Source organism: Anser brachyrhynchus, assembly GCF_964034855.1.
Source record: "Anser brachyrhynchus genome assembly, chromosome: 1".
NCBI lineage: Eukaryota > Metazoa > Chordata > Aves > Anseriformes > Anatidae > Anser > Anser brachyrhynchus.
Genome location: NC_137694.1, coordinates 15,659,000 through 15,682,079, shown reverse-complemented (window position 1 = coordinate 15,682,079; position 23,080 = coordinate 15,659,000). Strand labels below are relative to the sequence as shown.

The 23,080-nt window shown below is 41.0% G+C and overlaps 2 protein-coding genes across 5 annotated transcripts in view; one reads left to right on the top strand and one right to left on the bottom strand.

Annotated features, from left to right (window-relative positions):
• The window catches only part of LAMB1 (laminin subunit beta 1), a 42,085-nt gene extending 36,766 nt beyond the window's left edge, over positions 1–5,319 (top strand). For all 4 annotated transcript variants that reach the window (XM_080561463.1, XM_080561464.1, XM_080561465.1 and 1 more), the window contains exons 29-34: positions 234–378; positions 1,137–1,344; positions 1,561–1,702; positions 2,525–2,701; positions 3,929–4,088; positions 4,989–5,319. In XM_080561463.1, coding sequence (XP_080417589.1) covers positions 234–378; positions 1,137–1,344; positions 1,561–1,702; positions 2,525–2,701; positions 3,929–4,088; positions 4,989–5,125 — 969 coding nt within the window. In that variant the 3' untranslated portion in view covers positions 5,126–5,319. The remainder of the gene's footprint in view (positions 1–233; positions 379–1,136; positions 1,345–1,560; positions 1,703–2,524; positions 2,702–3,928; positions 4,089–4,988) is intronic.
• A 2,101-nt stretch (positions 5,320–7,420) lies between these two features.
• DLD (dihydrolipoamide dehydrogenase) lies at positions 7,421–22,329 on the bottom strand. Its single transcript, XM_080561529.1, has 14 exons — positions 22,187–22,329; positions 21,738–21,813; positions 20,954–21,033; positions 17,553–17,621; positions 15,514–15,583; positions 15,047–15,147; positions 14,563–14,706; positions 14,308–14,409; positions 12,993–13,183; positions 11,394–11,564; positions 10,827–11,016; positions 10,290–10,427; positions 8,543–8,632; positions 7,421–8,438 (listed from the first exon to the last, which is right to left on the bottom strand). Exons 1-14 carry the CDS (start codon positions 22,223–22,225, stop codon positions 8,373–8,375), a joined length of 1,527 nt encoding a protein of 508 aa, XP_080417655.1. The 5' UTR covers positions 22,226–22,329; the 3' UTR covers positions 7,421–8,372.
• Positions 22,330–23,080: the final 751 nt, after the last annotated feature.

The following is a 23,080-nucleotide window of genomic DNA, read 5'->3' as shown; positions in this document are numbered from 1 at the left end:
AGGGAGCTTGCTAAAGTAAAGTTTCATGCGTAACACTAAACATTAGCTTGAGTTGTTTAAACTAGCATTGGTGGTGTGGATCACGGCCAGCTTTTAAAAGTGTTCTGCGAGTTTTATGAGACGAAGCATTTCTCATTACTGTTACCTCTGACTCCAAGAGAATTCTTGTTGTAAAACAGGCCTTAGAGCAGAAGCAAATATGCATTCAAGCCTTCCATTTTTATTCTCTTCAGGTTTCTGAAGCAAAACAGAGAGCTGACGAAGCCAAACAAAATGCACAAGAAGTTTTGCTCAAAACCAATGCTACAAAAGAGCAAGTGGACAGAAGCAATGAAGATCTGAGAAATCTCATTAAACAGATCAGAGACTTCCTAATGCGTAAAAACCTTACATTACCTATTTTAATTCTGCGTTTGTGAAAACTGTCTTTATTTTTAAATCATCCTCCACAGGGTAATGCAATAGTTGTCATCCCCTGCTCCTTTCAGCCAGATTTAATGGGTATGATGAAATCTGGAAACAGAAAACCAAGACAATAGGAAAACGAGGCCAATCTGTAGTACTTTGTTGTGTTCATTTCAGCTGAGACCATTGTACTTCTGTAGCTTGCCAAGTGTGTTCATAAGCTCTGGCTGGAAAGACACACACAGTACTATTAAAGGGGAGGAAAGGCAGAAACGGTGAGGTTATCTCCCTTTAAGAAAGCAGGTAAAGGTTAAATGAGGGCCTTGTTCGCTAATGAGTGGCAGCATGGCAAACCCGTTCCTTCTGTGTTTGCACAGGGCTGAGTGTACTGTTAGCACAATTACATTTATGTGCAGCTGTTGGCTTCCTTTCCTGTGGGCTCGCATCCCCAGCCCCCCAGCCCCAGCCCGGTGTAGCTAATCGCTGAGATCTTCAAAAGGCTTCCAAGAGAGCGATGCCAGCAGGGCCTACGCGCCTGCTGGGCCTCTTCTCAGAGGGAAGTTTCACCCCAAGGAAGCGGTTCTGACCCCTTGGTTTGCTGCTAGTCTGGGGGAGGAATTTTTTTCCATTATTTTGCTTCTTGGGGGAGCAGTTGGATGAGAATTTGAGTACTGAGCCTTGACAGTCTGAAGCATTTACTCACATCTTTGTAATGTGTCCCCATCTTGTAGAAGACAGCGCTGACCTGGACAGCATCGAGGCAGTGGCTAATGAAGTACTCAACATGGAGATGCCAAGCACTCCCCAGCAGCTACAAGCCCTGACAGAGGACATCCGTGAGCGTGTGGAAAGCCTTTCTGACGTTGAAGTCATCCTACAGCAGAGCGCTGGAGACATTGCCAGAGCAGAAATGCTGCTGGAGGAAGCTAAAAAAGCAAGGTACGCAACCCTGTTCTGTATTAGATGTCTTCAGTCACCAAGAACTGGAAGGAGGCTTTGATTACACCGTCAGGAAACATGGAGTGTACCATACGCCAAGGCAGATTCCCCATTCCTTCACTGAAGGACAAAAATAGCCCTTTGCAGTGTATGACTAGTGCTTTTCCCTGTACCGAAGTAAAGTGTTCTTAGTGTTAACATAGTTTTGTTCCACAGCAAAGGTGCAACAGATGTTAAAGTCACTGCAGACATGGTGAAAGCAGCACTAGAAGAAGCTGAAAAGGCACAAAATGCAGCTGAAAAAGCCATAAAACAAGCTGATGAAGATATTAAAGGAACTCAAGACCTGCTGACCTCAGTAAGTTATTTCCTTAAGATACAGAAACAGCAACACATCTGAAACCAATGTAAGGATGTCTAGGCAAGGCTCTCGGGTACTACAAATAAAAGACTGCACTTAAAATGAATCTAAACCATTCTCGCTTTATATAAACTTTTGAGTTAGTATGACGTAACTAGAGAATTAGGGAGCTACAATCCTGCTCATTTGACTTCAGTGGTGTAAGGTATGGATGGGGGTGATAAAAGCCTTTTTCTTAGGGCTTTCTCTAACACAGCAGGTGTGCCAAGATCCCTGTAAAGTCATACATACCCAACCCATTGTTGCTGTAGTGTGTTGGCATAACCGTGCTATCTAGCAATGGCATCCACTGCAGCAGGGGACTAAGAAAACTAATGCTGTACTAAAGTGGCAATTGCTGTAGTCTCATCAGATAATATATTTTTAGACTTTAACTCTGTACCCTGGTCTCATGAGAGCAATATCTATGCCCATGAAGTTTGGCTAGCTTAAGAGACAGGCAGCTTCAGCCATTTAACACTATCATTTAATAATGAACTTGTGAAGTTCTGTTTGCAGATTAAGCAATTCTTGCATGTGTAATACAATCAAGTCTTTTTTAATGAGGTTCTGTAATGCTTTTGCAGCCCTCTATAAACCTGATCTTCAAGCAGTGGTTTTTTTCACCCTGACTGCAGTTGTCCATTTTTAATGAAACTGTAACACCTTTTTATATCAGATCTATGGACGTGACCTAATTAGTTGATCGGGGCTTACTCAGAAAGTTTGTATTATATTTAGGAACTTTTGAAAGCATATCTTTGTCCCTCCTTTTATTAGATTGAATCTGAAAATGCAGCATCTGAAGAAACACTGAACAACGCCACTTTACGTCTGTTTGAGCTAGAGAGGAGTGTTGAAGATCTTAAGCAAAAGGCTGCTACAAATTCAGAGAACGTGGACAAGATAGAAGAAAAAGCTGGCACTGCAAAACAAAATGCCGAAGACGTTAAGCAGGTGAGAAGGTTGGGAAAAATGCTAAAGGAAAGCCAATAAAACTTACCCCAGGTATGGCTAGGGGAACATTACTGAATATATTTCATTTATTGACCAAGCACTGAGGACAAAAGAAGTGTTTAATGCACTTACCAGAGATACCTGCTTTTATTCACGTTGTTACCAAATACAAAGAGAAGTATTAGGAATTTGTCAGTTTCTAGAATAGCTGTAGAAAACACATCTTGCTGTCACGCTGTCAGCCTCTCATAGATTTGGTTCTGTCCCTCAGCTTCGCCATATGCCACAAATGCATTGGCTAATTTTTTTTAATCTCTATTTTTGTTTCTGCAGTGATGGTCAGGCCAAACAAATCAAAGTTTGGCATATACAGAATTAAATGGCAAGAAAAAAAAGAATCCTTAGCTCAGTATAAAACCAGTCTCATTTCTAAGTACCAGAGATACAAAACTCACTCTGACCATGTGCAGGCACTCCCAGTGTCTGCTCTACACCTTCGTAACACCAAAAGAATGTTCGTTAACAAAACAGTTGACAAATCCGCCAAAGAAAGTTTCATTCCTCCAGTCTTTTGGCTGGAATTAGCCCATCAGTCTCAAGAGAGAGATCTTCTGCCAAGACAGGGATACGTTATCCATCAAATCAATTATTTCCAAACACTAAATAGTATTTCAGGTGGTTGTCAAGTAAACCCAAGAGACTTCCAGCACTGCTGCAGAATGTTAACTCGCCTGTTAGTTGAATTCATGTGGGTGACAGTACTCCTTAACCTCACAGAGAAAAAAAGCACAGCTGAGAAGCCAACCTGATGTCTTCTCCAGCACCTTCACCTATGCGAACCAGGCAGCTGCCCTCTTCTTACTGAAAGGGCAGCAAGGTTATACCTCCCTAAATGCATACGTTCAACCAGAAGCATGGCCAGTTCCTTAACCTTCTCAGCTGTGCTAGGGGCCATAGCTTCCACAAGTTACACAACGGTGTAACTGAATCCTGTAAATCCTTGCCAAGTATTAAAGCTGTAGAATTGCCACAGATCTGCAAGAATGCAACTGAGTCTTCATGCCAACCCTTAAAACCTCGAGTATTAAACAGGATATACCCCCGACCCTGTTTCTGCCTTTGTTACCTGAGCTTACAGCCTGTGCTCTCCTTACCCCGAACACTGAGCAACTCCCCTTGCATTGTCTTTTGAGCGGCTCCATCTTGTGTTTGAATCTGGAACAACAGGTCCTCAACACCGAGCTGAACAGCAAGTACAAAACGGTGGAAGATCTCATTGCCAAGAAAACAGAGGAGTCGGCCGACGCTAGGAGGAAAGCTGGCATGTTGCAAGATGAAGCTAAAGCCCTGTTGGCTCAAGCAAACAGCAAACTCCAGCTGCTCAAAGGTAAGGCTGTTCTGAGCAGGCAAGTCGTTATCTTCAGAATACAAAGCACTAGCGTGCTGTTAAACCAAGTATTCAGCAGCAGCAGGAAAAGAAAAAGGAAATGAATTCTTTGTTGCTGAGGTTTGAACAGATTTCCTTATTAGGGACACAACATAGCCTTGAATCAAAGATTTGCATTAAAAAGAAGAGCTAAAATTTACAGTGAGACACAAACTTTTGGTATGGCACCTCTCAGTGTTCTAAGAATCCTTACAGGGTGGAATTAAAATGTAACTACCATGATTAGGATGAGGACTAGCCCATTTGGCAACACTAAAAGCAGCCCACTTCTTGACAGACTACCCAGAACACCATCTTCAAACGGTAGTCCCCTTACCCCCACCCTGGAATGCTGTTGAAACAAAAGGCAGTTAGGATACAGCAGTTCCAGTTTACAGATGAATTTAACATTTACAATTGCCACGTAAAGTCAACTGAAGCGGGAGAGGGCAGCCTGCCCGTAACTGCCAGGGAGGAAGCTGAGTTTTCCTCCTGTTTTTGCCAGTCCAGGAACCTACTCTTCCCCTTAGCTGCTCCTGCACAATTACAATGAATCACTGAATAGTTTTGGCTTGTCATAATCACATTTCAGGTCAACACAAAAAACACCAAACAAATGGCAGTTATTTTCAACTTGAATCAAAGTATACCTTTTCCACTTAGAGAAAATTACTTCCATGTTGCTTTATGTCCCCACATTAAGGAAACAAAAGGTGCCATTCCAGCCTTTGCTATTTTTTTTGTCAGATTTTCTTCCACAAGAAAATAAACTTGGTAGTTTATCCGTAACAGCTATGATTTATATTTTACTGCATTAAAACATACCTAATTACACTGTTTTTCCTTTTCCTTTGCTGACAGACTTGGAAAATACATACGAAAACAATCAAAAAGTTCTCGAAGACAAAGCCAAGCAGGTGGTGGAGCTGGAAGAGACAGTTCGCTCCCTCTTACAGACAATCAGCCAGAAAGTTGCTGTTTATAGCACTTGCTTATAAAAGGAAGCAGAAAATGCTTATGTTCAGGATGGGGCATTTTTTTTTTTTTTTTTACAAGTATTACACTAGATTTTTTTTGACATTACACTAAGACCTGATAAAGTGAACAGGTTTTATATTGACTTTTAAGTCACAGAACCAAAGACAAGTAACTTTTTGACATTGAAAATAAACAGTACTTTTGTATCACTGTATGCACCTCGTATGACTCATTAAGTTCCTTGCTGTTTTCAGTAGCTGAAAAAGTAAATCAATTAATCCTTTAGGTTCTGCAAATCTTGTTTTTAAAATAGCTAGAGATCTAATAAAATAGGGGTTCCAACTGCATAATTCTAAATAGGGGTTCCAGTTACTGTGAAATACAGCATGATAACTCAGAACAGTTAGTAGTGAAAGAAGAAATACCATCTGTGTGGTTAGCTAGCATTTGCACCCTACTACTTACTGCACAAAGAATATTTAACCTCTGCATGATACCCATTTAGGCTTAAAACAAGTTTAATTTCACTGAAATACTTTTTGAGAGGTCAGCACTGAAGGGGTTCTGCAAACCACATGTGATAAACCATCGTTGGAGGATCAAGACTCTCTAGAAGAAAGCTACCAAGTTCATAGGGCACTTAATGTGAAGCAGTTAAGGAGTTGTACAGACTCTTAAAGCAGCACACTGAAGCTCCCTAAGAGCAGCTTGTACTTAACAAAACACAAATAAGACTTTTTTTTTTTGAAGTGCAAGAGTGATATCCAGTTCATATAAACTGTGTACTTAAGTTCAAAGTTACTATAGAACAGCGCACCTTCAGCCAACCACACAGTAATTGTAGTAATTGATCTGTAGTATTAACTAACTTATGTGCAAGTTAGCATCCTCATCTGCAACAGGCATTTACATATCCTGACTGCTAACTCTGACCTGAGAAACATATTTGGATGTATTCTTTGATCAACAATTTACCTCACCTTGACTGTGAGCAGAGCTGGTCAGGGCAACTACAGCTGAATTATAGCGCCACCTATGGAAACTGAAGAGCAGTACACGTAAATCATCATCCAGCCTTCACACATTACAAACACTAGAACAAAAAAATCCAGAACAGGAATTGCTTACCACAGCAGCATCATTTAACAGCTGTTAAAAATAAAATCTGCAAACTTTGTAACATTCAGGCTTATTCCTACCTCTACAAGCACTCTTCGTATATTTAACTAGAGCAGAAATGATACTGGGAAGTAACAATACCATAACAATCCCAGGCCTTGATTTTTATTTTCAAGTGTCTGGGAGACAAATCTCTGGTACAATTTTAGTAGCAGTCTTCAAAGCGTTTCAAACTCCAAAAATTTAACAAGAACAAGATGACATATGAGAATTTGTAACTGATGAATCCCAAGGCTGAACCACAGCAAGACTGTCAAAAACTGCCACAATTATGAGGGGAGGGGAGGAGTGGACACAAAAGTATTTCTTAGAGAGCAGGGCTTCTATCTAGAACTTGCAAAGTGTCAGATGAACACTTAATAGAATTTACCCATAGGGAGAAGTGATTCTGAAATGCCTAGATCTTTGAGAATCGTGTTCTTCCTCCCTCATTCTATTGTCTTGCCTTTGCTTTATTTCAGCAACATCCTACTAACACCCACCTGAAAGGAGATCCACATTAAGTCACTTACTCCACTAATTCAAGGATACACTGCATTATCTCTTAGCCTGGTGATGAGCTTAAAGACCCTGGTTGATTCCCATCTACTTTTCAAACAGAGGTTATAAAAACAAAATGAAGAATAGTATTACAGGTGTATATAGATTAATTGATATCTTCAGGAAACTGTACATTTCATAGAATCACAATGGTTTGGGTTGAAAGGGACCTTTAAAGATCACCTGGTCCCTGCAGAGGGCTGGACATCTTCCACTTAGACTGGTTGCTCAAAGCCCTATTCAACCTGACTTTGAATCTTCTTCCATCTCTCAGCACGGACAGCAATTCAATACTTGAATTAGAAGCTCTAAAGAAAGGCAAAGTGACATAACCATCTTGTCTATACATAAAGTCAAGTAGCTTTTGCAGATTTTTTTTTAAAGCATTTCTTCATTTATCATTCCAACGGCATAATGGAAAAGGACACGTACAATATCAGCACACATTAAGATTTTCTTCAAGGCAGAAAAGCATAACAAAAAAAAGGCACCTTGCAAAACAAGTGAGCTACTGGAATTGGGCACATTCCCTATACACATTAGGGATATTCCAAAGATGCTATTTGTGACAAACAAAACCCAATATAACCCTCCAGCCAGCCATGTTAAATATTTATTAAGCTCTCTTGCTACAGCAGAGACACAAAGAGAGCACAAAACAGAAAACAGGAGAGAACAAAGTACGTCTCAACTATGTGCAGAGCTGATGCTGCAGCCCTTGTGTGTGGAAGGTGCAGAAGATTAACCCTCATGTTATCACACTCAACTGTGAGCGCTGCTTTGCTATCCAGTTCTAGCATTTTGAGGTTGAAGAGAATTGGACAATGGAAGCTTTAAAAACAAGATTAAGTAGCAGAAAGATGAAATTTTTCTTCATTTTTTCATTTCTCTATCAGCACTTGATTTTTCCCGATGAGTTTTCAATATGAAAACATGATGTGTGGAGAATCACACACACACGGAGATTTTCTCTTAAAAAAGTTAATATAGTTTTAATTGATCTATACAAGCCCCTCTTCTCCCAGCACCCTAACATTACTAGATCAAAACAAATTTTGGTATTTGTATGCAAGAAGAAGTAGGTTAAATACTAAGTTAATCCTTTCAGAAGGACATACGTTTTTGTGCGGAAGTGACAGTGGCATTTTAAGTGCCAGCAGCATTCTAAGTGCCAGCATTCAACTGTTTTAGTCTATCACTACTTCAAATAAGAACACACCAGGTATGCTGGACACTTGTTCAGAGTTTTGACCAACACACTTTATAATCCCATGCAGCAGCGAAATGCTTGGTTTTGAGAAAAAAAGTTCTCTTAGGCTGTTTTTCTGCAACATTCAGAATGTAAATAAACACGTAATTGTAAGTATTTAATTTACAGAGACCGGATAATTCCGCTTGTTCCAAACTCTACTTGTTTAAATATCTGATGGCTAAAATGAAGAGATTCACTTAATTCAGTCCTAACATCCTCAAACTCAGCCTTCCACAAGGGACCACAGTCCATTTCCAGACATGTACTACGCATGTACAGAGAACTGGTCTTTCGTTTTAGAAGTTGATAGCTTTGCCAAAAGATGCTGCTAGGTTTGCTTCCCTGAAGGCTTCTGACACCGTCTGCAGAGAATAGACACAAAAGGTACAAATCGTTAATATTTACATGTAGTTACGGCATGTCTGTGCAACCATGGTGTTCAACAGTTTGTTTAGAAAAAACTTACCGGATGGGCATGGCAAACTCTGGCTACATCTTCACATGATGCCCCGTACTCCATAGCAAGAGCAGCTTCGTTAACCATTTCGCCAGCACCCTGTAATTTAATGTTCTTTGCAGTTAGAACAAATCTTTACGCAGTTATGCAGATTCTTTAAATTACTAACTAGGAAGTATCCAGCTTGTAAATTCTATTTTGCTAAAAAATAACAAAACACTGCCATAATATGACTAGGACTTCAGCTGTGTTCTAATGCCAGTTTTAAGTACTCAAACTGAGCGTAAATCTAAACATAACACAAAATCAGAGTTCTTATTACTGAGGGTTGTGTAAAATCTGGGCATTTTTCCCACAAAATACTGATCAGGTACTACCCACATTCTGATCAAAGGTACTGTATATTATCACTACAGAAAAAAAAAACCACTAATGCCCTTCTGGAAAATTAAACTGATAACTAGATAAATAAAAGAGGGCCCTCATTTTCATTAATTTATAATTTCATAATTAATTTATATTTACATTATATTTATCTGTTGTATTTATAGGGATTTACCCAGAAAAGTTGAGTAGCTGAAATAAAATAACGAAGTCTCCAATTACGTTTTTAGCATTCACATACACAAAGTTTCTCCCCAGCCCTTTCCCTTTATTGATGAAAATTACTGTCTCTCACTGAGTTGTACTTTCTTTAGAGAATGGGGATTTTTTTTTAATTGATTGGCACTGTGAGAGAAGAGTAACTAGCATAACACCTTACTATGTATTCCTATAAGGAATGATAGAAATAGGATTCAGAAACACAGCCTATCCACACAACTACCTATAACACAACTTCCGAGTGTCTTCCGCTAGTCAATGCTGTTTAGTTACAAACACTTTTGTTATAAAGACTTTTCACTAGAAAACACTGACAGCCATGGCATACAAAGACTCAGGGTCCCTTATTTTTCAGTGTAAGTAATTTCCCATTCAGATATGAATGTTACAGTGCTGATCTTCCAGTGTTGACAGTATATCCTTCCATAGGAATAAAATTTCCTTTCCAGGAAAACAGAGAACAGCTTTGGTGTTTAACACTGTTTTCTTAAAGAAGTTTTCTTTCTGAAAACAATACGCAAAGATATATGGAAATGTTTCTGCATACATCTTTAGGGGGAAAGAATAAAAGAAGAGCATTTACACCTTTACAGCTAAGAAAACCAAACCAAGCCAAAGAGTGAGATTAGGGTCTAAGATACAACTTCTGACTGGTAGAGCAGAAAAGGGTATCTTTCACATAAAGAATTTTCTGATTTCAAATTCTGAAAAAAAGATCTGTTTTTAATCAAGTTCCATCAGTTACTGACCCCGGACTTGGTGAATGCCACATAAGGCTACCAACTTTGCTGAAGCTGGAATATCAGAGGAGAAAAAAAAGGAAAAAAAAAAGTCCATTCAGCTCCCCAACTTCTAGAACTTGAGTCAATTTCTGCTGTTCTCTCAAGTATTTGGCAACATTCATAAAGAAAAAAAAAATAGAGTAACTGAATAACCCTAGCAATTCTAGGTAATCAATAAAAAAAAAAAAGGTGGGTCTGACACCAAAGCAACAGAAAAGCCTTGGGGACGAGGGCAGGAGGGCATGGCTGCAGAAGACAACAGCAAATTGAAGTGATCTGGGGAAATTCAAATCTTCCTTTTTACAAGAACTACGTAACACAACAAAAAGCCCTTAAGCTACCAAGACAACAGCACAATTTATAATACTTACTGCGCCTAAAATGTGAGCACCCAGCATCCTGTCTGTTGATTTTTGACTAAGTATCTTCACCATGCCATCTGTGTCAGCATTTGTCTTTGCTCTACTGTTCGCAGCAAATGGAAATTTCCCAATTTTGTATTCTACCCCCTACAAAAGATACGTGTTACTGGCATTGAGTTAATGACCTGAAAGCTCGACAGGAATGATGTAACCATACAGATAAATATAAAAATAGAACTAATACAAAAATAAGAGGCAGATAAGACAAGCAGATCAATGCATGAAGATAACAGGTATAAAGGTGTATTAAATAAAAATAGACAAGAATCAATATTAATTTCACAAAACAAGTTATTAAACAAGACCATGATCCTTGTGAGGGTAGCATGCAGGAAGGAATCAATCATACACCCTACACAATACATTCAGATAGAGAAATTCTCCTGCACAAAGTAGCTAGATAAACTAATAGCCGTTACTAGATTATGAAACCACATCCACGTTGGAAAAAAAAGAGTTTTGTCTGAGAAGAAAAACAAACAATACCTCTTCTTTCAGTTGTTCCTCTGATTTGCCAACCCAGGCCACTTCAGGGTGAGTGTATATTACAGAGGGTACGCAGTTATAATCGATGTGAACCGCTCCCCCAGCCATCCCTTCAACACAGAGAATGCCTTCATCCTCAGCTTTGTGGGCCAGCATCGGTCCAGCAACTACATCACCAATAGCATAGATGCTATCAGACCAATGAAACAAAATAAGATGCTGTTTAAAAAGTCCTAGTACACCTAGGCTACTTTATATAACAGTCGTTTTAAAACATACTCCAATAAAATCAGATTCAAACATTAATTTTCAGAAGTATAGAGACTACAGAAGAAAGGCTTCCACCAAATGACCACACTTCAAGAATTAGTACCAACACATAGTGACTTTTAAATTACAAAACTAAGGGTTGACTACAAATCTTCAACTGCATAAATAAACAGAAATTTAGGTTTTCCTTTCAGAAAAAGCTATATTCAGCAATTATAGTGTTTTAATAGGTTAAACTTTTAAAAATAAGAGTCCCGTTTCAAATAAAGTCAGAAATACTATTAATTAATTACTTACTTGGGAATTTTGGTTTGGAATCTGTTATTGACTGGGATTCTCCCCTTCTTATCAAGTTCAATTCCAATTTCTTCGAGACCCAGATTCTTTGTGAAAGGACGCCTACCGATACAGACTAGGAGCACATCACAAGTTATTACTTCTGCCTTGCCACCAGCTGCTGCTTCAACACTATAGAAAAACAAACAGCAAAAATGCTAAGCTGTAAACTTGCAGCATTGTGTTTCGCTGACTAGTAATTAATATGATCCAGATGGTGACCTACTGGCTAAATCTGGCACCCAAAACCACTTGCCTTCAGTCCACCCCTCATTTCCTTACAAGAGTTGACGAGTAGGGAGGGAAGAAGGGCCAGTAATTCTTACCCCATTTGTTAATAACTCTTAGATACAGAAATTCAGCCTACGCATCCATTAGCAAGTAGCATGGCCTGCTAAGAGCAAATCTGTACAGCAAAGCAATCGGTGCTGAGTACTCAGCATCCAAGCTGTTTCTACTTCAGGGTGAGGTAGGGCCATGTATTCTAAGTAAGCTTTCTCCTGGTCCCAAACTGCAGATCTGTCTTGCATAAGGTACATCCCTCAAGTTCATCTTCACGTTTAGTTGCATCCAGAACAAGGTCAGTTCATGTGCTCAGAGTGCAAGAAAGAACCAAAGCATGGCAAGTGGGGTTGATTAGGAAGTGTGTCTGAAAAGCACACTCCCTTTGAGTATGAAACATTCTAAATACAGAGACTACATGAGAGGTCCAGCCAGCATCAGCACGGTACATAAAGAGGCCCAAAGCTAGGACCTCTACAATGGCGAAGCACAGACTGTCCTGAGGCATGGAGATAGAGCAAACAATTCATCATATTAAGACTTCAATGAAAAAGGCATTTAAGCTTACATTTGTTAAGTAACGTTAAACTGCAGTTTTAAGAAAATGCTTATGTAACCTGTCTGCACAGAGAATATGTAGACAAGAAAAGGAACAGAGGTAGTAGTGTACAGGTAGGGACCTTACAAAGAAAATTTGCCTTATATTTTTCTGCATTAGCCGTTCATCTAGAGTCTTCAGCAGGCTCAAGTCTGGCTATTTAAAACATTCCAGGACAATTTCATTTATTTCTAATCGGAAGCAATCAAATCTCTATCATGCTTATTTGGAGACAAGGGGAGGAAAGGACAAAAGATCCTTTCCAGTAAGCATCCAAGAATTAATAACTTAAAAATAACCATTTGAATAATAATTTATGTTAATTATACCAGAAGCAGAGAACTTCCATGAAAAGCATGACTTAGGGTGGTCTGTTTTTTTTTTTTTAAAATCACTGATCTCACTAAAAACAAACAAAAAAACCGCTGTTTGTTTTTTTTTTACACTAGCACACCAACTCAAGTCAATAGAACCTCTCCGATACAAACAATTTAGAATTCAATAAAGCCAAAATTATGAACACCAAGTTAAATACAAGATAAAAATTAAATGCCACTGAAGAATTAAGTTTCATTTCTTCTTGTTTGAAGAACAATATCAGACTGTATTTTCAAACAGATCTGAAGGACTGGGTGGAGGAACGTAACTTGCATTCCTTTAGTTTTATGTTAAATACTTACGCTACATCAATTTTTCCATCTGGTTTCTTGGTAGCACCTGTAACTTTGGTGTTTAGCTTAAACTTAAGTCCCTGTTTCTGAAGAATACGCTGGAAGTTTTTAGAGATCTCCATGTCAATTCCCATTCCACCAACATGGCCCATGAACTCCACAGCTGTCACGTCTGCACCAAGGCGCTGCCAAACTGACCCCTGCAGTCACAACAACATGCTTAAGGGAAGAGAAGGTTTTGAAAGGAAAATTTCATGTTTCTTTACTGCAGTATTTACCACAAACAGTGAACTCTGCAAAAGGGGGACAAAACGTTATAGCAAACTGATCGGTTTTTACAAACATTATAGTGTAGGATAACACGTCTGCCTCCCTAAACCCAAGCCTTTCAGAAAAAGTGAATTTATCACTGTTTGCACGCCTAAAACTACTGTGATGTAACCCATGTAATTAAGCTTTTAAATAAACGGTTAAAATAATAAGGTATATTTTAGGTTATAGGAATAGAAAAATTAAAGCCCAAAGAATTGGCATGTAGCTCAGAAAACCCAAAAGAAGTTGTGGTGTCCTAATACCACAAAATCAAACTAAATCAAAACAGTAAGACATTTTATTGCATAAAACTTACATAATAACTACTGCTGCTTCTGCATGTATTTCTAACGATAACCACTACCATCAGCTTCACAAAAGCCATATATACCTTATTTAGCCCACATCCATCCAGATAGTATTTCACTTTGCTTACTCTTTCCTTGCTTAATGGTCTGCAAGCTAAATCAACCACTAAGAAGATGTGCAAATCCTCAAGCCATTGCAAAGCCAGCACATAAACATACTTCTTGAACTACGCAGGTGTGAGGCAAAGGGACTCACCCTAAGATGATCTACAAAGCCTTCACTCCTTTGGTTATTAGATATAATACATGTAATTGTATCACATAAGACTTTTGGGATTAATTGCTATGAACAGGAATCTAGGATAGTTTAAAATGAACTTCCCTTAAAAGAGGAAGTTCCCCTATCTAGATACAGAAGAAGTACAAACCTCAGTGGAAGTTAAACAACCCAAAAAACTGTATGTGGGGCCTGTATGTTCCTCTCTCATTTCTCCACTTAGCTAACCAGATGCAGGAATGCTGATGCAACAAACACTTATCCCAGATTTTCAGGTAGGAAAGGGAGCTAGCAGGCCATAGATTCTGAGATTTCACTACAACTCACACAACATCTGTTAAATCACAGCAATACTGCTAAGTACAATGAAAAACAACATCCTGTTCCTTTATAAATTAAGGACCGAGTGGTTTAAATATTCTCTCACCAGTTCCACGCCGATGACTCCTGCACCAATGACAACCATCTTTTCAGGGACTTTTTTTAGTGACAGTGCACCAGTGGATGACACAATATTATCTTCGTCAATCTAGTGACAGGCAAAGAAATCCACAAAGAGAGGCTTACAATACGTACAGCTCACAGAAAGCGAAGGCCAATCAGATGCAAAAAGTTATTACACAATAAACGATGTGGATATTACCCACTGAAAGACAGTAGCACCGAGATTTCAAATACATACGGTAATTCCAGGGAAGGGAGCAACTTCTGAGCCTGTGGCTATAAGTATGTTCTTGGTATTGATAACTTGTGTGCTGCCATCGTCTTTGGTTGCAGTGACTTGGTTTTTGCCAGTTATTTTTCCAAACCCAGATACATGTGTAACCTTTGATAATCAGAACACAGTACATTAAGATTCAAAATACTTATGTAAGTTATGCTACATTTAATTTGAATTTCACTGCTTTAGAGAAGCCGCTAACACTAACCTTTGCATCACCATCTGGTACAAATCACAAAGTAAGTTACTATTATTCTTTTAATTAGATTTAAGAATAAAAGAGCTGTTCATTTATAATAGCCTAAAAAGTAAAGCATTCAGAATCTGCCCTTGCTGAGTCAGTCACTCAAATTAATTTATGTGGCAAAAACATGAGAAAGCAAAAAGCAACAAATTTAGATCAGAAAAAAATACAGATACACTGCAGTATATAATCCAAACTAACCTTGTTTTGTTTAAATAAATGAGCAATTCCACCTGTTAAGGCCTTTACTGCTCCGCTCTTCTGTTCCATCATCTTCTCTAGATTCAAGCGGATTCCTGTAACTAAGGTTAAAAAACTTGGATTAAGCATCCCAGTTTATTTATAGGAGCTAACCTACACAATTAACAGGTTTGATACAATAAGATGTACTGAAGGCCTCTACGAAATGATACAGGTTACATTCAACAACTGCTATGTTAAATAACAGTACTATGCTTTTCAAGTATAACTTCTCTACTCAGGACTCAAGGAATAGTCACATGTCCCTAAACCTCTAGTTGACAGAGAAAGGATATTGTTTGCTAGTCAGTTAAGTTTTCTGAATAACTTTCCTACAATTAAAACAATATGATTTGAACTGTTATACTTGTTTGTTGATGGAAACCATTTACATTACCAGGCACTGACAAGTTGCTCTGCATACTCACTTTCAATTCCTCTACTAGCAAAATCTTTTCCATGGGCCAAATGATAAAGATGCGAGTTGTTCAGCAAGGCCTAAAGTATACACACAAAAACATGAATTGGGACATACACTTGCAATTGAATTAATTAAATATTAGTAGTATTAGCTAGTGTATTTAAAAAAACGTTCTTTGCACAACATTCTCTAGTAAGTCTGAAATTGATATTTTAAAAGGTGCATTTCAAAATCACAGCTGCACAGCTAGTTGTAGTTGATGGCTTAGAGCTAGTTCAGGTCACTGGACACTCACAGTTCAAAAATAAAGTTAGAACAGTTCCTTTGTAAGTATGTTTATAAATGAGCAGCTAGAAATGCAGAACCACCAGAACAGCATTTTGATTAGAAACAGCATTATTATTAAGGAAAGATCTCAGGAAGAAACAGTAAGTCTTTTATGATAACCATCACAAGCAGGGAACTATCAATATCTGTGCAAGAAGTAAACTGCGTAGTCTGCACAGACTGAACCCTAAAGAAGGTACAATATATTCAAAGAATATATTGAGATACTAGCCTCATATACACAGGCTTGAGTAAAACTAATACTGTTGGACCAAGATAATATCATTTTTCTGAGTAACTCTTACTGACTCTCAATGTTTAAAATTTGTCCATTTTACCTAACTGCTACAACCCTGAACCTGTAATAACCAAAACATTAACTGGAGACACAGCCACTGCGCAAGACTTCAGCAATTACAAAGGAAAAAAAATCCATGACCAATATATTATTTTGAGTGGCTTTTTGGAAATGAGTATCTGAAATTGTTACTGTTTCAGTGTACGCAGCCTACATATCCACTTCTTAAGAAGTTTATTGCCACCTAAAAAAAACTCTGGCTAGCATCCAGGTTTAACCATGGGTTCAGAACCACTTTTGTAAGAACCTTGAGGATAAAAATAATAATCAAGGACTCAATAAGAAAAGTCAATTAAATAGATCCTAGCAAAGTTCCAAGTGTGCATAGTAATGATGGGTTGATCTACATCTAAGTGTTGAGTTTTTCCTCAATATATATTCTGAGCCGCATTAGAAGTATTACTAAAATATCTAGGCAAAATAATGTATCATTTACAAAACTTTGTATTTATACTGTATTTTCTCCTATAACGCTAACAGAACCTCTCTAAGCAAACAGATTAGGAACAGCAATACTGTTAGGAGGGATCTTTGTAAGAAAATTGTATCTGTTACTATGGTCATCACGAGCCTGTCAGTATCTTCCCTCACCTGCTGGATGCTAGCGAAGAAGACTCCTTTCATCTAGCAACAGCACTGCTCTTACAAAGCTCTAGTTTTAAAGTTACTTAAAATGGCATTGATAGCATCAAATATTAGCTACTTCTGAATTTCTTCTTTCTCCTTCCTTAGGAGCACATCTTGGGTTCTCCCTTTTCTCTCCCCACCGGCACTACTCCACAGAAGCACCACCAGCCCCACTCTCCAGGTTATCTTTTTGGGCCAGTGAGAATACTATTTGAGCTTAGATTAATATTTCAAGAACTAATCAATGAGGCTCTTCCTACAGTCATTGGAAAGGGACAGTTATCTTCAGAGCGTGGTGCGTCCAATCAAAACCAGACAAAGTTAATCATTTTTCAGGGGTGCCTCTATCCCTGTAATTTCTAGTGACTGAACAGGGAACAGCTCAGCATCCCTTTAACGTAAGTACATCACCTTGGACAAAACTACAGATTTGAAAAAAAATTTGGAAGGATCTGGAATTTCACATGGCATACTGCAAGCTCACCAGAGTGAGAAGATAATCTGTATGCACCCCTGGTTTTCATCCCTCTTTCATTTGGGAAACCCCGTAAAACAGTCTGTAAACAAAATATTTCTGCTTATATTTATGAAGCTCCTCAGTTCATTTGGATTATAAATTCAATTTCTAAACAAAGTGTGTCAATCTTGGAAAAAGATTAAGTAATGGTTTCTAAAGTGATACATGCAGGTACTGTTCTTTTTTAATGAAGTTATGACAAACTATGTACACTTACCTTGGAAGGAATACATCCAACATTCAGACAGGTTCCACCTAATGTTTCATTTTTTTCTACACAGACAGTCTGAGGGGAGAAAAGGAGGGAGAGGTGAAGAACATTGCAAACCTTTCTATAGAGGCAAAAATAACTGGCATCTCCCCCTTTGCAATGGGCATGCATGCTCGAATTAAGAGCTCCTTGGATTATAATCTAAGAATTCAAATCTGCTGAGAAGTGACCATGCAGGTGAAACCCTTTCATCATTCCTTTAAATTGATGCTTTTGAGCTAGAGTAGAGGTGGTGGTAACATGAAGAACAGGACTCATTCCTCATTCTGTCAAATCAATGAAACACATTGAGACATGCTGATCCCCTGTCCACCCCGCCTCCTGTTTTAAGCACATGAGGGCATGTGAAACGATCCGTGGGCTTTAAAAGCCGCACTATGGATCAAACAGCATAGGCTGCTCCTACACTGACCTGATAAGGTTCTGCCTCGTCCACTTTAAATCAACTCCACTGATCAGACCAAGCAAAATTGTTCAGAAGCCACTGCCCAGAGAACATTGCTGGTAATTGTGGCAGTTTTACTCAGGTGGGTAGCCGAGCTTCACCACAACCCCTCTCTCACACCCCCCCCTTCAAAGGGAAGTGGGGAGAAAATATGATGGAAAGGGCTCAAGGGTTGAGATAAGGACAGGGAGTTCACTCAAAAGTTATTGTCACAGGCAAAACAGACTCAGCATAAGGGAGATTAATGTAATTTATTACCTATTACAAACAAGCCAGAGCAGTGAGAAACTAAAAAAACAAACTAAAAACACCTTCCCCTCCATCCGACCTCTTCCACCTCCTCCCCTCAAGCAGCACAGGGGAATGAGGAATGGGGGCTGCGGTCACTCTATAGCACTTCACCTCCACTGCTCCTTCTCGGTCACTCCCTGCCCCTGCTCCCCATGGGGTCCCTCCCACGGGATGCCGTCCTTCCCGAACTGAGCCTGTGGGGGCTGCCCACGGGCAGCAGCTCTTCAAGAACTGCTCCCAGATGGGTCTACACCACGGGGTCTGTCAGGAGCAAACTGCTCCAGCACGGGTCCCCCACGGGCGGCAGCTCCCCCCAGACCCCCTGCTCCTGCGTGGGCTCCTCTCCACGGGCTGCAGCTCCGGCCCGGGGCCTGCTCCTGCGGGGGCTCTCCATGGGCCGCAGCCTCCTCCAGGCCACATCCACCTGCTCCACCGGGGGCTCCTCCACAGGCTGCAGCGTGGAGATCTGCTCCGTGTGGGACACATGGGCTGCAGGGGGACAGCCTGCTCCACCAGGGGCCTCTCCACAGGCCGCAGGGGAACTGCTGCTGCCTGCCTGGAGCACCTCCTGCCCTCCTGCTGCACTGACCTCGGGGGCTGCAGGGCTGCTTCTCACTCCTCACTCTCCCAGCTGCTGTTGCGCAGCAGTTTTTTTTTTTCCTCCTTTTCTTACATCTTCTCTCACAGAAGCACAAAAATCATTGCTCACTGGCTTGTCTCTGGCCAGCCTTTTGAAGCCGTCTGGAACTGGCCCTTATCTGACACAGGGCAGCTTCTCACAGAGGCCACCCCTGCAGCCCCCCAGCACCAAAACCTCGCCATGTAAACCCAATACAGCAATAACATGGGATGTTGTAGTCATGATACAAGGACTTAACACTTGTGCTAGCAGAGGTACCACTAAAATTCAAGGTTCAAAGTTCTGTAGAGCAGACTCAGTTTTATCTGTGGATGGACAGACGGAATCTATCTTTTTGCCAGTGTCACAAAACCATGGCATTACATTCCTCAGCATAACCATTCTTCAAGTTTCTTCAACACTACAGGTGATGAATGTAAGCCTGCCCAGAACCTTTGCCCACTCTAACTGTAAAACAAATGACAAAACACAACAGAACAAATGATGAGCACTTTTTTTTTAATCTCCTTGTATACAGTAACCTACTGTTAACCACATATATGAAAAACTTGAGTAAAGTGTTGCTCCAGGAAAAGCAGACATCCAGCCACACAAAATAGCCTTAGAATAAATGAATATGAAACTATAAAGCAGATGGCCTAAATCTCAATTAAAACCTGTAGCACTGAGTACCTTTTTTTTCCACATGGTAATAGCTCAGCAACAACATACATATAAAGGCAGGAATATTTATTAAACCGAGATAAAAAAGGTTTTGCAAACAAGGATAGACATTTCAATTATCTGCATTAGGGTCACAGGCAGATGCAAAACTTCTTAATGAAACCTCAAATATTTATATTTTGGTACTGCTACACATTAGAAGGCTGAAATATACCCAAAAAGACATCACTGAAAGCCAGTTGCTGGAGTAACGACCAAACAGAGACAACACTCAAGAATTAAAAAAATACATTTAGGTTGAAGGCACCTTCCTTGCAGACTATCTAGTCAAACTTCCTTCTCCAAACACAGTTAACATCAAAGCTGTATCAGGTGGCTCGGTGCCTTTTTACAGTCAAGTCCTGAAAACCTCCAGGGATGGAGACTACATTTAACCTGGGCCCCTGTTCCAGTGTTGGACTGGAACTCCACTCATAAACGGGAGCTCCTGTCCTTACCAGGTGGTCTATCCAACTTGTTCTGTCATGAAGTCCAGCTGTCAAAGCACTGGGACGTACCAGCCAGCAGGAGCACACGTAAGTCTGCCAGCACTGCCTTCCTTCTCAGATTTCAAAATACTTGAGAATAATGCAATGCCAGGAGAGCAAGTCGGGCTCAGATTAAGGAGTAAAGGTAAATAACAACCTTGCTGAAGTCACACTCGCTTATGAATGAAAAATGAAACTTACGAAAATACTTGCCTTCACCTCAAATTCTCAGATGGCAATGGAATTCATCCACTCACATTCAAAAAGCCTATCAGCTGAATACTGTTTTTCTTTTCCCCACAGAATCACAGAATGGTTGAGGTGGGAAGGGACCTCTGGAGGTCATCTGGTCCAACCTTCCTGCTCAGGCAGTTTGCTCACAACCATTTGAATCCCCTGTCTCTTCTTCATGATTTCAGAGTAGTTTTTAAGTGGCTTTTTTGTCACTGTCTCAATTTCTTTTTTTTTGTTGGGAGAGTTTCCTTCATAGCATTCTTTTCCTACCTTTTCCCTCACAAAAGAACATAAGCCTATCCCAACTATCTCTTCCAGCCAGAAGCAAGCTGACCTGAGTAGCCTCCTAGCAGTCTAGACAGTAATACCTTCCTCATTTCAACTTCAACTTCCATATAATATAGGTAAGCAAGGTAACAGTTTATGGTTATGTCAACAGCATCTGGCAGCCCAAGATGGGACATACGAATTTCAGTTTTCCCAGTTTCACACAAACACTTTCATCTGGATGACCATTCTGCTCAGTGACCAAAAGGTCTGGTCTTACCTTAAATCCAAGCTGAGCTGCTTTGATTGCAGCAACATACCCTCCAGGGCCAGAACCAATAACTGTGACATCAGCATCAACTGAAATAGAAAACATTTCAGTTATTTTTGGTTTACAAACTACTGCAGGAGTACCAACCTATTTCTGAAATAATTCATATCTGACAGCACCAAAACACTGAAAAGTCACTATTAAAAATTATGTCATTTAATGCATTAGGTAAATTACATTTTGCATTCGAGAACAGCTTTCCAGACAAAAGGAAAGGCTGCGTAGATGTATTCACTCTGCAATAAAAACAACCACCCTTAAAATTCACAGGGAAAATAATGTAAAATGAAATTAAATAACTAGATTTTGTCTGACGTGTCCCTGCTGCTATAAAAATTCTAGGAATTTAACCCAAGATGTCTAAATGGTTTATTACAACATTCTTTCAACTTAGCTTCTACTGATGTCTAGCACAAAAGATAAATGCAAATTATTAGCTTATAATGCAGCAAATATTGCTAAAATAGAGATCCACGCAACCTCTATTGATTGTGAATCTTGCAGAAACTATGAACTTTGTACCAAAGTCATTATAACCACAGTCTCCTCTATTAATTAGTGCCACCGTTCTGATGATATAAAGTTCAAGTTCTGCGTACGCTTTTAGTTTGATAGCAGGTGTGACGAACAAGCACTTTTCAACTAAAACTCTGAACCGGACTCCACCACCTGGGCGCCCGACTTGTCTGAAGCTCTGCTTCCCTCCCGCGTGGGTTTACCTACAGCGGCTCACCTTGCTCGGCATAGCTCCTTCGCGGCACCGCGCAAACCCCCTGCAGACCGTGATGAATCCGATCAAAATGGCTCCTCTGCAAGAAAAATAACACCGCGTTTTTAGCAGCCGACGCGCACGCAGCGGGCAGGCAGGCAGCACCCCGCGTTAGCACCCGCGACGGGCACAGGGCGGCCGGGGGCAGCCCGGCGGGCGCTGCCGCTGCCTCGCCGCCCCGTTTCGGTGCCGGCCCGGCGGAGGGCAGCCCCCAGCGGCGCCCCGTTACCGACACCGAGCGGCCACCAACGGGAGCCGGCGGCGGAGCCCCTCCCTCCCCGTGTCCGGGTCGGGTGGGGGAAGCCCCGGCGGCCGGGCTCGCCTCGTCCCGGCTGGTCCGGTCCCGGCTCGTCGCGGCTCTGCCCGTCCCGTCCCGTCCCGGTCCCGCCCCGCCGCAGCCCCCCGCGCCGTACCCGAGCGAGCGCGCAGCAGACGCGCCCCCAGCGCTGCATGATGGCCGCCGCCGCTCCAAGGACTCCGCGGACTCGCGCAGGCGCGCTGCGAGCCCCGGCCGCCGCAGCGCCCCCTGCCGGAGGGCTTCGGGGGCGTGGTCGCCGCGAGGCGGGCGGGGTTATGCAGATGAGCTCTTAAAGCGGCAGGGCGCGCGGCTTGGCCTCGTGCCTTGGCCTCGTGCCTTGGCCTCCGCGAACCAACCGCACCCGAAAACCAACGTTTGGGAACGTATCGGGGCAGTCTAAATACTTCGTTTTCCAGAATAAACACCTTTTTTTTCTTCGAAATGACAGCCAAATGGGCATGTAGTCAAATTTTAAAATAAAAATATAAAAGCCAAGGTATTTCATTTTGGAAATAACTTCAAGTGAATTGAATTAGAATATCAACTTTTTCTTTTTCTCCTTTCCCTTTCCCTTTCCCTTTTTAATTGGAAGAGCTTAATTTCATTCCATTTGTATGCTTCCCACCTACGTGCTCTCTAGAAATCAGGCTGCACACCCTGCTGACCCATTACCTGCCCATCAGCACACCAGTATTTACAAACATAAGGACATGGAGGCCCTGGAGCATGTCCAGAGCAGGGCTACAAAGCTGGTGAAGGGCCTGGAGCACAAGTCCTGTGAGGAGCAGCTGTTGGCACTGGGGTTGTCCAGTCTGGAGAAGAGGAGACCCAGGGCAGACCTTATTGCTCTCTGCAACTGCCTGAAAGGAAGCTGTGGGGAGCTGGGGGTCGGCCTCTTCTCACAGGTAACCAGTGACAGGACTAGAGGGAATGGCCTCAAGTTGCGCCAGGGGAGGTTCAGGCTGGAAATGAGGAGACATTTCTTCTCAGAAAGAGCAGTCAGGCACGG

Excerpts from the sequence above, each read along its gene's own strand:
- DLD (XM_080561529.1), bottom strand. The coding sequence starts at position 22,225 with ATGCAGCGCTGGGGGCGCGTCTGCTGCGCGCTCGCTCGG. Across the intron at positions 21,814-22,186 it reads TCTGCTGCGCGCTCGCTCGG|AGGAGCCATTTTGATCGGAT; the intron begins GTACGGCGCGGG and ends TTTTTCTTGCAG. Across the intron at positions 14,707-15,046 it reads ATTTATTTAAACAAAACAAG|GTTACACATGTATCTGGGTT; the intron begins GTTAGTTTGGAT and ends TGATTATCAAAG.